At 35.3% G+C, this 16,305-nt stretch overlaps 1 protein-coding gene and 2 long non-coding RNA genes across 4 annotated transcripts; 1 reads left to right on the forward strand and 2 right to left on the reverse strand.

The window, feature by feature from the left end:
- Positions 1 to 2,786: 2,786 nt before the first annotated feature.
- On the reverse strand, positions 2,787 to 6,552 carry LOC143558442 (uncharacterized). 2 transcript variants are annotated; one of them, XR_013139742.1, is made up of 4 exons: positions 6,499 to 6,552; positions 6,286 to 6,394; positions 3,045 to 3,207; positions 2,787 to 2,959 (listed from the first exon to the last, which is right to left on the reverse strand). It is a non-coding gene; the product is annotated as an uncharacterized LOC143558442 (long non-coding RNA). The 2 variants fall into 2 exon arrangements; XR_013139741.1 differs by lacking the exons at positions 6,286 to 6,394; positions 6,499 to 6,552 and adding an exon at positions 6,115 to 6,154.
- A 1,437-nt stretch (positions 6,553 to 7,989) lies between these two features.
- Positions 7,990 to 14,206, forward strand: LOC143558447 (protein translocase subunit SECA2, chloroplastic-like). Its single transcript, XM_077047286.1, has 30 exons — positions 7,990 to 8,182; positions 8,303 to 8,437; positions 8,522 to 8,591; positions 8,693 to 8,757; positions 8,866 to 8,986; positions 9,062 to 9,153; positions 9,249 to 9,314; positions 9,391 to 9,455; positions 9,528 to 9,615; positions 9,710 to 9,775; positions 9,867 to 9,982; positions 10,070 to 10,160; positions 10,271 to 10,354; positions 10,439 to 10,531; positions 10,613 to 10,708; positions 10,791 to 10,876; positions 10,968 to 11,046; positions 11,123 to 11,236; positions 11,325 to 11,481; positions 11,576 to 11,865; positions 11,971 to 12,026; positions 12,133 to 12,250; positions 12,380 to 12,460; positions 12,663 to 12,742; positions 12,898 to 12,952; positions 13,038 to 13,107; positions 13,187 to 13,376; positions 13,481 to 13,604; positions 13,690 to 13,764; positions 13,997 to 14,206. Exons 1-30 carry the CDS (start codon positions 8,006 to 8,008, stop codon positions 14,159 to 14,161), a joined length of 3,165 nt encoding a protein of 1,054 aa, XP_076903401.1. The 5' UTR covers positions 7,990 to 8,005; the 3' UTR covers positions 14,162 to 14,206.
- Positions 14,207 to 14,932: 726 nt separating this feature from the next.
- Positions 14,933 to 15,608, reverse strand: LOC143558443 (uncharacterized). Its single transcript, XR_013139743.1, has 3 exons — positions 15,415 to 15,608; positions 15,238 to 15,336; positions 14,933 to 15,083 (listed from the first exon to the last, which is right to left on the reverse strand). It is a non-coding gene; the product is annotated as an uncharacterized LOC143558443 (long non-coding RNA).
- Between the last annotated feature and the right edge of the window lie 697 nt (positions 15,609 to 16,305).

A 16,305-nucleotide genomic window follows, 5' to 3' on the forward strand; every position in this document is an offset into this window, starting at 1 on the left:
CGGTATCATTATCTTATCTTCTCTAGCTATTTCTCTTAATATACACTTATATTCAGAGCAACTTAGTCTGATTCTCACGCCGGAGGGTGGTCACAAGGAGGAACCCCCCCCCTTCTTAGTGACAAGCTCACGGTGTCTGTTTTGCAGGTTAAGAATAACCATCTTTACCGGAGCTAACCCTCGTGGGAAACATCTACTTAACCCTAAGATTATCCGTAATCTGTCGGGGTCACTTAGTGTTTCTTCAGGGTATTTTCGTCTTTTTGTAATTAAACACGGCTAATATAATTATCTTCTTCTGGTATTCGGGTTAAAACACCAGAGTACTTTCTTAGTGGACATTTTATACCCCTTTGCTTCACAATTTTTCGTCTTCTTCCTCACACATTCTTCTTCTTCTCCGTCTTCTTCATTCATCTTCCTAATCATTTACATTTCTTCCTCACATCAACTGCCCCTTAAATACCCAAGCCCCATCCATTTATCTCCAAAATCCACCCGAGCACCACCGTCGTACAACTATCTCTGTCACCGCCGCATTACCATCTCCGTCACCATCCATCACCACCGTTTCCACTCCACTCTTTTACCCAAGTCAACACCAATCTCCACCACCGTACCCACCACCGTCAACCCAATCTATCCACGGATTTTAAGTTCTCCACATAGATCCGATTCCTCCTACTTCTCCATAAAATCCTTACCATTTAATCGTTAATTTTTCCACTAAATCGGCAAATCATGATAGTTTAATCTCTTTAATTTTTCGATTTTTTTTTTGTGTAGCGGGAGTGCCGGTCAAAATCGAACCTAAATTTTAAAGGAATTAAAAGAATATTACTTTTCGATTTTGGTAACACCCATATAATACTAAAACCAAAATTTGCATTTTAATTTGGTACGAGTCCAAAACCGAACAAATTGACATTAATATTACGCACCATGACCGTAACAACTAACAAATTGAATCTTAATAATCTTGTAAACAAGTAAACAACACATACGCCGACCCGACCGTCACCCTCATTCACCCAACGTCGCCGATATAGAATCATGTAATAATAATAATAATAATAATAATAACTAGCAGAAGTACCCGCGCGTTGCTGCGGGTTCGCGTAAATTATCCCCTCATATTGGTTTGTAGTGGTTGGTGTGGTGTGAAATGGGTTATCAATGTGAGCGCGTTGCTGCATGTGTATATGATTTGTTGGATTTTGTTTTTTGTGCGGGTTTGCACACTTATATATTGACTATGCATATAGTTTTGTGGGTTTTATGATTTATAATCAGCATAAAGGATTGAATGTGCGTTAATTGGTGAGTAGTTAGACTGGATTTCTAATATGAAAATTCTATTATAAATATCATTACAAAGAATCAGCAATCTGACAAAACAAAGAAAAACTATATATTAGTGGAAAACTTATGATTTCTCTGTTTCCTGCTTCGATAACAGAATACACAGGCCACAAGTAAACCTCTAATATGAAGTATCAACCGACATTTAATTTAAGCAAACACAACTAACCTTCATTATATCTTCAACCTGCTGAATGAATCAATTCATGACTCACGAGTGATCCCTTTGCTCGTTTTTCCAAGAATTCTTTGCTGCTTCTGCTGAAGACCCATCAGACTCGTTGTTTCCATCATTTGGTTTTGGTTTTGAGAAAAAATGATAGGATTAGTTGATCCAGTCAGTATTTGGAATTTGTATTGATGTTGTATGTGTAAAGGCACATGATCCATTAGTATCGTATTATCTAAAAAAATATGGCCATGTAAACAAATTTAATAATTAGCCTATGAAAGCTGACTTTATGTATTAATAAAGATTCAAAATATCAGGATGAGCAAAAACAAAAGTTATATAGGCGGATATGTAATTTCCAAAATCGAGAGCTCATGATTCTTCATGTTTTTTCGTTACAAATAATATGTAAGTGCATCGTTGTGTGTTGCAGACGTTAAACGTATTGCATGTAGTGCGTGAAATACTTTAAGGCAACCGTCAAAAAAAAGCCAAAACAACCATCTGTAGGAGTTTAAAATAACTTTCGAATATTTGAAGGTAATGATCCAAAAATTTAAAACCTCCGTATACTTAAAATAACTCTAAAAAAGTACAATTTACGCTTTTATTATTTACCTTCTAGACTTATAACTTAAAAAACCTTGTTAAATTTTTGTAAGAAAACTTCAGGCAATCGAAGCTCTTCATATTTACGAGTCAACATAACCTGTTTCATCTAACATTCACCGGTCAAATACAAAAATTGTGACAATTTCGACCCGTTTACTATCGATAACAGGTCAAACATGATAAGTCAAAAAATAGTTAGCCAAAATCAGGTCAAATAAGAAAAAACGGGTCAATAGTAGGCTGTCATAATGATTTTAAATGATGCGACCAGCGTCTTTAAACTACATACGTTATAAGGTTTTTTAAGAAAAGGGTATACACTGCTTCACGTCAACCTAGCCCAACCGATTTTGACCCATTATTAGGTGGCATTGATATATTTACATTTGTCTTATGGATGGATGAGCCAAGAATTCAAATAGTTAATACTAAGAGTTTGTTAAAGTCATTGACCGCCAAAGGCTTGAACCTGCAAAATTTGTGCAACTAATATTTTTAGCGGTTAAGAAGCTGTTAATAGTGTAATCTCTATTTAAATACAATTCAACTTATTCTAAACATAACTTGTAGTGATTAATTACCTTTATTTGACTAAATGGATTCAAAAGTACGTCAAAAGGTTGACTGTTACAAGTTGTGAAATTAGTTTCAACTTAAATAGGTTCTAGATTCAAGGTAAACGGCAGAAATTAAAGCAATGGGTAAAATGGGACAACTGACTCGACCATGTTGAACCTATCACGCTGAATTTGTGTTTGACCGAGTTGAACTTGTCAATCTGAACTTGTCTTTCACCACCGCAAACTTTCCCATCTATGCGTTCATATAGGCATCTTTGAATAGCATTTAAAGACCACGTATTCACATCGAAGTCAACAACAAAAGTCAAACTTGTTACCTGTTGGTATCTTGTAATTGGTTTATTCTGCCAACAATTCCATCATGTGCCGAAATTGTGTGTATATTAAAACTCTATGTCCTTTCTTTTTTAGCTTCACCAGGGTGTATATTAAAATTCTCTGTCCTTGCTCTTTTAGCTTCACCATCATTTTGTCCAAAAGCTACAATTTCCAAAATATGAAATAATTGAGTTCTAAGTTATAAACAAATTATTATTTGCAGGCCTGTAATCAAGCCCAACAATTAGTAACAGTCTGTACCGATTGGCTGGAAATTTGTTTATGTTGAACGAACATACGAAAAAAAAATTCATTTAGGGTAAAAAACGAACATGAAAACATGTGTTGATCGCTCATTCATGTTAATAAGTGTGTAAGGCCCCGAACCGGTAGCCCTACTTTAGCGTCGGATTTACTCATAAACACAGTTCTTGCAATCAGAGTTAATTAAAACTTTCGCGGAAACGTTTACTTGAAGCATTCGTTACAAAACATTCAATCTCTTCTTTGATACTATAAAACAAATCATTATATTTAAAACATCTTTTATTCCATTTTAAGATGCCAGCCGTTCAATCCATGCCATGTGTCATCCTCATGCTAGTTCTTTGGTCTGATCACCTGCGTGCATACTAAAAGTCAGCTACGCTGAGTGAGTTCTAGTTAATCAAGCAACTTATCATACAACCACTACTTGCATCATACACGTATCCGAAGACACGTAGTCCACTATCTAACCTGCTTACCTTACCACTTAGCCTCTTATTTACACCTACCACCTTGCCACTTTGCCACTTTAATAACGTATAACGTTATGCCACTTTGCCACTTTGCCACTTTAATGACGTAGTCACGTATAGGCTTACCCTACCATGTACTATCGTCATGCCACTAACACTCTTACTACACTCTTGCCACTTCTAACACGCTCTACCTCTACTTGTCTACAACATGCTTCATATCATTTACATAATAAGCAAGTCACATCATAGCATTCATACACACTAATAACCACTTGGCAATCACTATCCTTGGCGATGCGTGCAATATCCGAAGATCGTTCACGCACCAACAAGTATTATATAGTAGCTACCTCGTATAAGATCGTTCACGCACCAAATTTTATTTACATTAACTGTCTTAGCACATTTTTCATTAGGTTTTTAATTTATTTTCTAATCGAACTCGACTTTAGGCAAAGTTAAACCTTAGGCGAACTTAGCTTTAGGCGAAGTTAAACCTTAGGCGAACTTAGCTTTAGGCGAAGTTAAACCTTAGGCGAACTTAGCTTTAGGCGAAGTTGAACCTTAAGCGAACTTAGCTTTAGGCGAAGTTGTCATCAGGCGAACTTAGCTTTAGGCGAAGTTGTCATCAGGCGAACTTAGCTTTGCAGGCGAAGTTCATCAGGCGAACTTAGCTTGCAGGCGAAGTTGTCGGCTGCAGCTACTGTTCGTGCTTAAATCCCTTAATCATCTTCGTTTCTTAACCAAATAACTTGATTTAGGTATTCATGGAATCGTCTGACCAGCGCCTACAAACCCCAACCATCAAATCGACCTAACATTGATGTTTAAAGGGTGCGATTTAGGCATATAGGTTACGGGTTCTTTTATCAATCGATTAACCCATCAAATCATAACCATTTTCAGTAAGTTTAGCTTTGTTGGATTCGTTTTTACCATACAAACACAGATCTATCATTTCTATACTAATCCCAACCTAAACGAACAAGTTCTCGATATAAACGTACCGTAAATGAGTCGAACTACGAACACGAGCTGGTCTTGTTGCTTTGGTTCGTCACGACGATCTAGCACCGACAAGCTCGGGTCCTCGCCTTTGGATCTTGGTTCGGGTCGTGTGTGTATTTTGGGGTGTGTAGAGATTAGGATGGATAAATGGATGGAATGGAAAAGATTGGGGTTTAAGGGGGTATTTATACTCCCTTAAGCCCATGGACCGAAGGCCCATATTTCCTTTTGGTCCCTATCTAATCCCATCTAATTATCCTACTAAGTCTTCATATTTTGCTGTTATTATTATCGTTCCACTAACTCGTTTATTTCACCCGACAAAATAATATATTAAATATTACTTTAGAAATTTCGGGATGTTACAAAGTGTTTGTTCATTTGTTTCTTTTATTCATTAGTTAGCATTCATTAATTTTTGTTTGTTTACATTTGTTTAATTTATTCACTCATGCTTGTTTTGGTTATGTTTGTTTAAGTTCGTGCGTTTATGTTTGTTATTTTACATTTGTTTAAGCATGTTCGTTTATGTTTGTTAGTTTACATTGTGTTTACGTTTGATAGTTTTCATTTGTTTAAGTTCATTGATATATTCATTTGTAATTCTTTGGCCCGTCAGCAATGCCTAGTATAGTTTCAATAACATTTTAGGCCCAACACATTCTTCTTTACATTAGTTTTAAATGGTTTTAGCTTCGTTATGTTTGTTCACTTATATTAGTTTGTTCATGTTCATGAACCGTCTGTTTATGCCGTTAACAAACGAACATAAATGAACATGAACTAATGCACGTGTGAACATGTTCAATTTCCTAACACGAACAAAAGAACTCCATTTCCTTAATCGTTTGTGTTGGGTTATCTGTTCGGCTGAAGTTAAACGAACGAACACAAACATGCCCCGTTCGTGTTCATTCAGTTAGTTTAAAATTTTGAAGAAAAAAAAAAGATAAATGGTTTTATAACTTTTATTCTTTTTGTTTAATTGTTAGTGTTCGATTATCTGTTATGCACATGAAAGCACACGGACATGTTCCGTTCGTGTTCATTTGGTTCACTTATAAATTTTAAGAAAAAAAAAGATAAATTATATTAGTTGGTGAATGGTGGTGACCCGTCATCCAACCTGCTCCTTTTGCTGCCTCTATTCGTGAGCCAATGAAGCGGGACTAATTAGACCAAAGAAAATAAAATATGCATTTTTAACTCGAGAATACTGTTTGTGAATACAGGAATTAAAGAAAATATCATCAGCCTTTTGGAATAAACATAATTGATAATATATGAGGATCTAAATCATTCAAAGTTTTAGAGTAACCTGCCAAAAGAATGCTTTCCTACCTCATGCCTGTCTTCTCTTCTCAACTGGTAAACATTAATTCCAGATAATAAATAGTGAGCTAATGCTTCATTGCTAATTGATATATAGCCTCTTAAGCTAACAAGAAAATAACAAATTGCTAAGTCAGTACCATAAATAATCAAGTACCTGCAAACCTTACACTCATAATAAATTTATTTAGGTTTCAAATCCAAATTGCAGACAAATATAAGCCGTAAATCGTGTAAAGAATTCAACCATTAGAAACCTTGAAGGCCTGTAATGTGAAGAAAGATAGCAACAATGTACATAAAAGTCGTTTCGAATTAGAAAACTATATAAGTGCCAACAATTTTGCATCTAACGACTAAACCAACGTACCTGAAGAAAAAAGTATGAAACCCCCATGGTTGAAGTAGAGGTTGCAGATTAACACATACCAGAGATTGAGGCTCGGATTAATCCCCATGCCAAGGCGCCAGATTATGAAATAAATGTAGGCACTCATCACGACTTCATATCTACCAACGACCGCCAACATTTGATTCAATAGGACCATCAATTGATTGTCGGTTTTCCATTGACGATTGAAGTTGGGGCCTTCAATGGCAGAGCAGTGTGAACGTCACCGGAGGATAGTATTGTAGGAAAATTTAAGCACTTATCGTAATAATCTATATTTCATTATATAATATATATATACACAACTTTTCATATTCCATTCTCTCTCTCATGAGACGCTATTAAATTTAACGTTCATTAACCCTCCTGCAACTCTCAAGTCCGATCTCCATCTCCGACGCATTGAAGGCATCGCCAGTTATATATTATCTATGGCGGACCGCCTTAATTGTTGCAATCAATGGCTAATTGTGTTGAATATGAATATGCAAATGAAGAGATGGAAGGTTTAGGGTATTAATTTCTTATTTAATGTTGTTATTGATTTCTTCTTGTTGATAAAGGTCGAATTACGCTCTGTATTTATCCCTACCGTACCTAATTCTTTGCCTCATCTCCATCGCTCTAAACCCCTAACCCCTAGCAGCCTATGGAAACCAGTAGCCGGATTTCAGTCACATTTTCTATTCACATTTTATATTATTATTACAATAAGTGAGGGCAAAAGACTCTTTAAGGTGGCGGACCCTAATAATATCTGTGAGGTTATAGGGCGAAAGGTTCTTTAAAATGTAAAGTATGTATGTAAAGAAAGATAAAGTATGATGTATGAAAGAAAGTAAAGAATGACAAGTATGTAATATAAGGATGTATTGTAAGTTGATTGTATTAACTAGAGCTCACTCAGTGTAGCTGACTTTTAGTATGCACGCAGGTGAGTAGAATGAGGCACTTAACTTGAGGGGGGTGCATGGCAGGATTGGATGAGGCTGGCATCTGAAGATTTTGCTATGATGTTATAAAATGTGAATAGAAAATGTGATTGAAATCCGGCTACTGATTCCCATATGCTGCTAGGGGTTAGGGGTTTAGAGCGATGGGGATGAGGCAAAGAATTAGGTATGGTAGGGATAAATACAGAGCGTCGACCTTTATCAACAAGAAGAAATCAATAACAACATTGAATAAGAAATTAATACCCTAAACCTTCCACTCTTCATTTGCATATTCATATTCAACACAATTAGCCATTGATTGCAATAATTAAGGCGGTCCGCCATAGATAATATATAACTGGCGATGCCTTCAATGCGTCTGGAAATGGAGATCGGACTAGAGGGTTAATGAACATTAAATTTAATAGCGTCTCATGAGAAAGTATGGAATATGAAAATTTGCTTATATATTATAACTATATATATTATAATGTAATATAGGTGATACTCGGCGCTCAGTTTCTTAACAGAACTCCGGCCACGACTGCAACATGGCGGCTTTCTCTACTACATTCTCAAACCCATCTATCTTCACCCTAAACACAAACCATCAACGCTCATGTTCACCTGTTAACTTCTTCTGTACACTGCCCACCACTTCTTTTCCACTTCTTTCCTTCCGTACACGACGCCATCGGTTTAATTCTACAATCACTGCATCTCTTAAGGTACGTACACTCACGGCGTTACTACCCCTCTTTGTATTCTATGTTTTCTGGTTTGAAATTGGTTAAATGCCCATATGCCCACCAACTGTTTGATGAAATGCTGCTTGATTTTTTTTGAAGGAAAATGTTGGCCGGGTTACGAAAACATGGGCCGATTTCACGAGTTTGAATTACTGGGTTGTTCGGGATTATTATCGGCTTGTGGGGTTGGTTAATTCCTTTGAGCCGCAAATTCAGAAGCTTTCTGATGAACAGGTTCGACTGTTTTCATTGTTTTCCATTGTATTATGTTTTTTTTTGTTATGTCAAGTATTTAACTTTTTTTTAATGGTGAATTAGCTAACTGCAAAAACTGCTGAGTTCCGACTGCGCTTGGCAAAAGGAGAGACACTTGCGGATATCCAAGCAGGTTGTTAAATGGCTTCTTTTATGTTTAGGGCATTAAAGCTTGTTTCTATTTCCTATGTATTGATTGAATATATGTATTTACTTTACTTAATTATGCGACAGAGGCATTTGCTGTTGTTCGTGAAGCTGCCAAGAGGAAGCTTGGTATGCGTCATTTTGACGTGCAGGTCTCTCTCTGCTATTAACTTTAGATAAAGTTCAATGACTTTATATATGTAATGGAATGCTTATTTGGGTTTATGAATTTGATTGGAGTTTGGTCTTGCAATTGTTAGATTATTGGTGGGGCGGTGCTTCATGACGGGTCTATTGCTGAGATGAAAACTGGAGAGGGAAAAACATTAGTTTCAACATTGGCTGCATATCTTAATGCCTTGACTGGCGAGGGTGTTCATGGTATGCGTATAATATTTGTTTTTCTTGTACTCTAAATTTTCTGTAGTATGATCGCCATAATCTATTGATTTACAGTGGTTACTGTTAATGATTATCTTGCTCAACGTGATGCTGAGTGGATGGGTCGTGTTCATCGCTTTCTAGGTCTTTCTGTTGGTCTTATTCAAGTAAGTTATTAAGCCAGATGCCCATACTTAATAACATTCATAAAGGCATAAACTACTAAAAGCTTTATCTTTGCTTTGATATTTCTACATGATAGAGAGGGATGAAATCTGAGGAAAGGAGGTCTAATTATAGATGTGATATTACATACACCAATAATTCTGTAAGTCTCTCTATGTCGTTTTTACTGCAATATTTGTCACTTGTACCTTCTGATGGATGTAAATTTAATTATTTAGGAACTTGGTTTTGACTATCTGAGAGACAATCTTGCTGGTAGCAGTGGACAACTGGTTATGAGATGGTATTGCTATATTTCTTCATAGAGCATATTTGATTTAAGTTTCTCCAGGACTAATAGCACATTGTTTATCAGGCCAAATCCGTTTCATTTTGCAATAGTCGATGAAGTTGATTCTGTCCTAATTGATGAGGGGAGAAACCCGTTGCTGATAAGTGGCGAGGTATCTTTTGGTTCCAACTTTTAAAGTTGTAGTAACTTATTATTACTGTTATTAGTATTACTATTTATTTATATAACTTTGATCTGCATCTCAGGCCAGTAAGGACGCTTCACGTTATCCGGTTGCGGCCAAAGTAGCTGAGCTTCTCACGCGTGGCCTTGTAATCTAGTTTCTTATTTCTATTTCTTTCATTTTTTTTTGTTTTCGGCTATTAATATCCATTGTGCTTCATTGTTTATTTCACTGCACAGCATTACAAAATAGAGCTTAAAGATAATTCAGTGGAGTTGACTGAAGAAGGAATTGCCCTATCTGAGATGGCTCTGGAAACAAATGATCTTTGGGATGAGAATGATCCCTGGGCTAGGTAACTTACATTATTTCATATTTTTTTTTCTCATGTAGCAACCATTAAGTTAATCATTCAATTTCAACCTCTTGTTATACATTATAGATTTGTCATGAATGCTTTGAAAGCCAAGGAGTTTTACCGACAAGATGTCCAATACATTGTTAAAAACGGGAAGGCTCTCATAATAAACGAGGTACAAAACACAATTTTTATGTCATTACTTTCTCTTAGCTTTCTTTGATTCGCATTAAGTTACTTTTAGTGAGTTTCTTTATTTTAAATATTTCTTTTTTTCTTTTGAAGTTGACAGGGAGAGTGGAAGAAAAACGGAGATGGTCAGAAGGGATTCATCAGGCTGTGGAGGCCAAAGAAGGTCTACCAATCCAGGTATATAGTGATGTTTATCAATTGTCCTGTGTGTGTGCCACTTCATCATTCTTCTTGCTAGCTTTATTCTTTTGTGCTTTTTAGGCAGATTCGGTTATAGTTGCGCAAATTACATACCAGTCGCTGTTTAAGCTGTATCCAAAGCTCTCGGGGATGACTGGGACTGCAAAAACTGAAGTATTTGACATTTTATGAATTTACATTTGATCATTAATATCAATATACTGTTAGATGCCTTATTCATTTACTTTGTTACAGGAAAAGGAGTTCTTGAAAATGTTCCAGACACCTGTTATTGAAGTCCCCACAAATATGCCAAATATTCGTAATGATTTACCAATTCAAGCTTTTGCAGTAAGACACTATTTTTTTTCTCGCTATTAAATACTTCTTATTAAAAGTCGTTATCCATCTTTTAATTGTTTTGATTACATAGACTGCTCGTGGTAAATGGGAATATGTTCGTGAAGAAATTATAAATATGTTTAGAGCTGGTCGCCCTGTTTTAGTTGGAACGACTAGGTACTTACGATATTATCTCATAATTTCATCCTTCATTTGTGTATTTTTTTTGGTTTATTCATTTAAAAGATGCTTCTTTTTGTGAATGTAGTGTTGAGAATTCAGAGTATTTGTCTTATCTATTAAGGGAAAGCAGGATCCCTCACAATGTTCTCAATGCGCGACCAAAGGTTCATAAAATTCTTACTTTTGTTGGACTGATTTACATTCTTAAAATTTATATTTGATTTTATATTTTTCTTTCAGTATGCTGCAAGAGAGGCCCAAACTGTGGCCCAAGCAGGACGAAAATATGCCATCACCATATCTACAAATATGGCTGGTAGGGGTACGGACATTATATTGGGAGGCAATCCAAAGGTGTGTTGACTTTTTCAGTCTCTTATGTACGTTACTTGTGTTCCAAGTAAATAGACTCTGAACAACATGCGATTTATGTTTATTTTAGATGCTTGCAAAAGAAGTTATAGAGGACAGCATACTTTCACATCTGAGTCATGAAACTCCAGATATAGACTCTGCAGACACAATGTCACAAAACGTATTATCAAATATGAAAATCGGACCGTCATCATTAGCTTTGCTAGCTAAGACTGCTCTAATGGGTTAGTAGCTTTGACCTTTGACTTCATTTGTTAATCTAGAAATATCTTGTGAATACACATGTTAATGTTCTCGGTACTGCTTTTATTAATGCAGCTAAATATGTGTCCAAAAGTGAGAACAAGAGTTGGACATATGAGAAGGCTAAATCTGTAATTTCAGAATCGATTGAGATGAGCCAATCAGTGGGTTTAGATGAGCTGAAAAGACTTGTAGAGGAACAGTCAGAGATGTACCCTCTTGGTCCTTGCATTGCACTTGCTTATGTGTCAGTTTTAAAAGACTGTGAAGTTCACTGTTACAATGAAGGATTGGAAGTCAAAAGACTTGGTGGGCTCCACGTGGTTGGCACATCTTTACACGAGTCTCGGAGAATTGACAATCAGGTAAGTTAACTAAACTTTGACCTTTTCAGGACTTGTGATTTTTATCCTTACATATTGATTAGAAAATCAATAACCACTTTATATGTATTTTTGTGCTTTATAAAGCTTCGTGGCAGAGCAGGAAGACAGGGAGATCCTGGATCAACACGGTTCATGGTTAGGTAAGCTTCAAGTCAAATAGTTGACTTGATTCTTCATTGTTAATTTCTGTACAATGTGTTTTTCATCTTTCTTTTGCTTTTTGATTTTCATTTATCAATGTTACAGTTTGCAGGATGAAATGTTTCAAAAGTTCAACTTCGACACTGAGTGGGCTGTGAATCTGATATCAAGGATCACAAATGATGAGGATGTGCCAATTGAAGGTGATGCAATTGTTAGACAGGTGTGATTTAATTCATTATATGATAATTTTATTATGTTAATTTGTGTATTATATTCCTCTAATTGTTAACTTGCTTGATGTTTATTCGTTTTAACATTAACTGTTAATTCAATTTATTTCAAATTTCAGCTTCTGTCTCTCCAAGTTTCTGCAGAAAAGTATTTCTTCAATATAAGAAAGAGCCTTGTAGAGTTTGATGAAGTGTTAGAGGTACACACATATTCTATAGTATATGCCATCGCGTACATGTAGTTTGTTCTTATTTTTAGTCATCTATTAAACCAGGGATTTGGTGATGATTTTTAATTATTATATTTTATGTTTTCCCAGTTAAAATAATATGTCTAGACTCTAGTTATGTTTGAATGGCCATTGGAGTTGCATTACTGAATATATAATATTCTGGTTCCAGGTTCAAAGGAAGCATGTTTATGATCTTCGTCAATTAATTATAACTGGTGATCCCGAGAGTTGTTCACATCACATATTCCAGTGAGTGTTTTCTTCACCTTATTCACCTTATTTCCCTGAAAATTGTTAATGCAAAAAAGTAGACGTTAAAACAACTAGTATATCATATTCCATAAAATCCTGTGATTTTTGTTGTGTTACTTTTGCAATTTAAATATTTTATGCATGGATATTAGGTACATGCAAGCAGTTGTAGATGAAATTGTTTTGGCAAATGTTAATCCATTAAAGGTATTATTAACTAAATTATCTTTACCCTATATTCAAGTTCTAGTCACCTGGATATTTCTGATCTCCATAATGTGACATTCATTAGCATCCAAACAATTGGAACTTAAACATACTCTTAAAGGACTTTTTTGCAATTTCTTGGAAGATTTTAGATGGTGAGTTATATTTTCAGTTTTGATTAGGATTTACTCTTTATTAAAGTTTTGGACTAAATCATATATGTGGTTTCTTCAGAATCATGTACAGGAATTACAGTGGAATCTTTATTGCGTTCACTTGTTAATGCTCATGAAACGAGTGATGTACATATTAACGACTTCAAGTTTTCCAATTTACCTCAACCTCCAAACGCTTTTAGAGGTATCCGTAAGAAGGCTTCTTCACTGAAACGCTGGCTGGCCATATGCTCTGATGATTCACTCAAGTGTGTACAATAAATGTTTTTTATGAATTTGGTTTCAATTTTTTATTATAATAATATGAATTAGCAGGCAAATTTGACCTATTTACTTGGGTTGTTAACTGTAGAGATGGAAGATATCGAGTTACTGTTAATCTTCTGCGCAAGTACCTTGGTGATTTGTTAATTACTTCGTATATGAATGCTGTTCAAGAGTCTGGTTATACTGAAGAATACGTGAAAGAAGTCGAGGTAATATAAATCTAATGCTAACAATATTTGATTTTTATTTCTTTATTCTTTTAATAATATATTAAATTTTCAGTATTGAATACAGAGAACGGTTCTTGTGCAATCCCTAGATAGTTTCTGGAGGGATCATCTTGTCAACATGAACAGACTAAATTCAGCGGTATGCACATTATCATAAATTAGATTCCAAAAAGTTTCATGTTTGATTACTTATTTTTCCTCATTATAATCATTTGAGAAAAAATGTGATCTTGAAACATCATGCCTGTCACTTAGCTTAAAAATAAGCTATGCACATGCTTAAATAGACTTTGAACATTGTACTTCTGTATTATTTCAGTTTTGCGATTGACTAGGAAGTTTTTAACAGATAAATGGTTAATTTGATGTAGGTGAATGTGAGGAGTTTTGGGCATAGGGACCCATTGGAAGAATACAAAATTGATGGTTGTCGGTTTTTCATATCGATGCTTAGTGCAACACGAAGGTTGACTGTGGAATCACTTTTGAGCCACTGGTCAACTCCCGAGGAGTCCCAAGAAGTATATGCAGGATGATCAAACAATTAGGAAAGATTATATGTGTGTACCATTGTACAGGTGATAAGTAAATTATTGAGGATTTATATAAGGGAGTATTTCTTAGCATCACCTGTTTTACCTTTTAAGCATGATGCTCTCTCCTTTAAAAAGTCACACATTTGTTTTTAAATAAACTATAATATCATGTTTTTTTATATAATATTGTACTTTATGGAAAGTAGTCTAGTTAGTTTATACCATGTTTATTAATTGTATTTCTTGATAATGTGACTCGTGTGGTTCTTATTATATTGCAATCAATGCTAAAGAAAAAGAATGAAGGCTATGTAGGCATTTGTTTGGACCCTTAGAAGTAAACCTGCTACAACTTCTAAAGTCATCACATTTTAAATAAATATATTTTAATTCCAATTATTCATCCAATCAATATGTTCCATCTGTCTCGTGGCCGCTACCATAAGAGAAAACATAAAGGTCATATGGCTCATGATATCACGAAAAATGTCATACCAATCATACAAGGGCCAACCTATACGGGTTGTATATTTTGGCCAACAAAGAAATATGACCATTCACGGAAAAGTCTTATTGGCCCTATGACGTTTTTCACCAGTCATACGAGCCATATGACATCGAATGACTCGTATAATATGACAAAAAATATACGGTCATATGATGTGACATGCAAGCTGGTGTACACTTTTGATATAAGACCTTATTTTAACATGCAATATATCTTATTTTTATACACAAAACAATCATCAATAACTAACATGGTGTCTGTGTATGTATATCAACCAAAACATCATGAATAGCTCTCAAAACAAAATAATGAACAACCCAAACATGTTTCATGTTTCCTATTTCCATACAGCCATGGCTAAAAAAATCACTATGACCCCAATACAATGTAAGCCTCCAGAAACAAACCTGATACCTACAAAAATCAAAAATCAAAAATCAAAGTCAACAAAAACAGGTTGACCTTTTATAATCTATAGTTTACACTTTACAGTTCACATGAAATCCTTTTCTGGTTGAATAAATTTAATCAGTCAAACCTTGACTGGTTGCTGAAGGTGCTGTCTCACCTTGACTGCTATCATTTTGACTGCCATCACCCGGAGGAGTCGTCTTTGTCGTGTCTGGTGACCATATGCCAAGTCTGCTGCAATCAGTTCCAATAGCACCTGTTTCAAAATCCAAACTTTTTATGCAAAGATCCAGCTATGATTTATATCGAGTCAAGAATCGATGATTAACCGTACAGTCGCTAAAGCATGGAAAATGGGAGATGTTTAGGAGATTCGTATATCCAGGCTTGCAGTCGCACGTATGCATATACGTTGCATCCTTGTTATTGCATGTACCTTCTCCACAGTATGTCCAGTAACAAGCTGAATAATAATTACAACACCTTAATAAACTAACAATAAAATATTATGCTAAAGTTCAATAAAACTAGTATATGATATTTACGATCGAAGACAGATATATTTCAGGGATGGCAGGAATCTTAGGAGGTGGTGGCATGCACGAGTAGTCGATGGTACCTAAGAAAACAACAGTGTAAAGTAGATGTAACAAATGCATATATACTTATATAGCTAGTTTGTTTACAAGGTTAAATGTGATGTCGGGCATGACGCAAGGAAGGAACGGAAGATCATCTTCCAAGTCCGAAACTAGAGTTCTTCGCCGTCCAGGCTCGCACTTGCAAACGAAGTTAAATGGTTTAGCAAGATCAATTGAGCAGTTTCCTCTTCCACATATGACTTCATCGCAAAGATTATCTGTTCATGAACAAAAACAGACACAAACATAAGATGCTATCAGTTTCATCAATATTTCGAGGAAGGGTTTACCGAAGTATGGAATATCGATGTCTGATTTAGCCGCTGAAGATATGAACACAAGAACAAGAAGCATATAAAATTTGGAGGAAGCCATTGCATATATCTTCTGCAGGATATGTTTGCCAAATGCTTTTTTTGTTATATCTATTCTGGAATAATATTATTCTGTAAAGGCAGCCACTACCTAGAGTAACAAAATGTTTCCATTAATAACAAAAACCTTGTGGGTAATAAATAATATTATCACAACTCTTGATTAAAAAGTGGGTTCTAGTAATTTTTGGTGTCACCATGTTACTATTT

Source organism: Bidens hawaiensis, unplaced genomic scaffold (assembly GCF_021521415.1).
Source record: "Bidens hawaiensis isolate Kalapana, Puna unplaced genomic scaffold, B.hawaiensis_p1.1 tig00019471_1, whole genome shotgun sequence".
NCBI lineage: Eukaryota > Viridiplantae > Streptophyta > Magnoliopsida > Asterales > Asteraceae > Bidens > Bidens hawaiensis.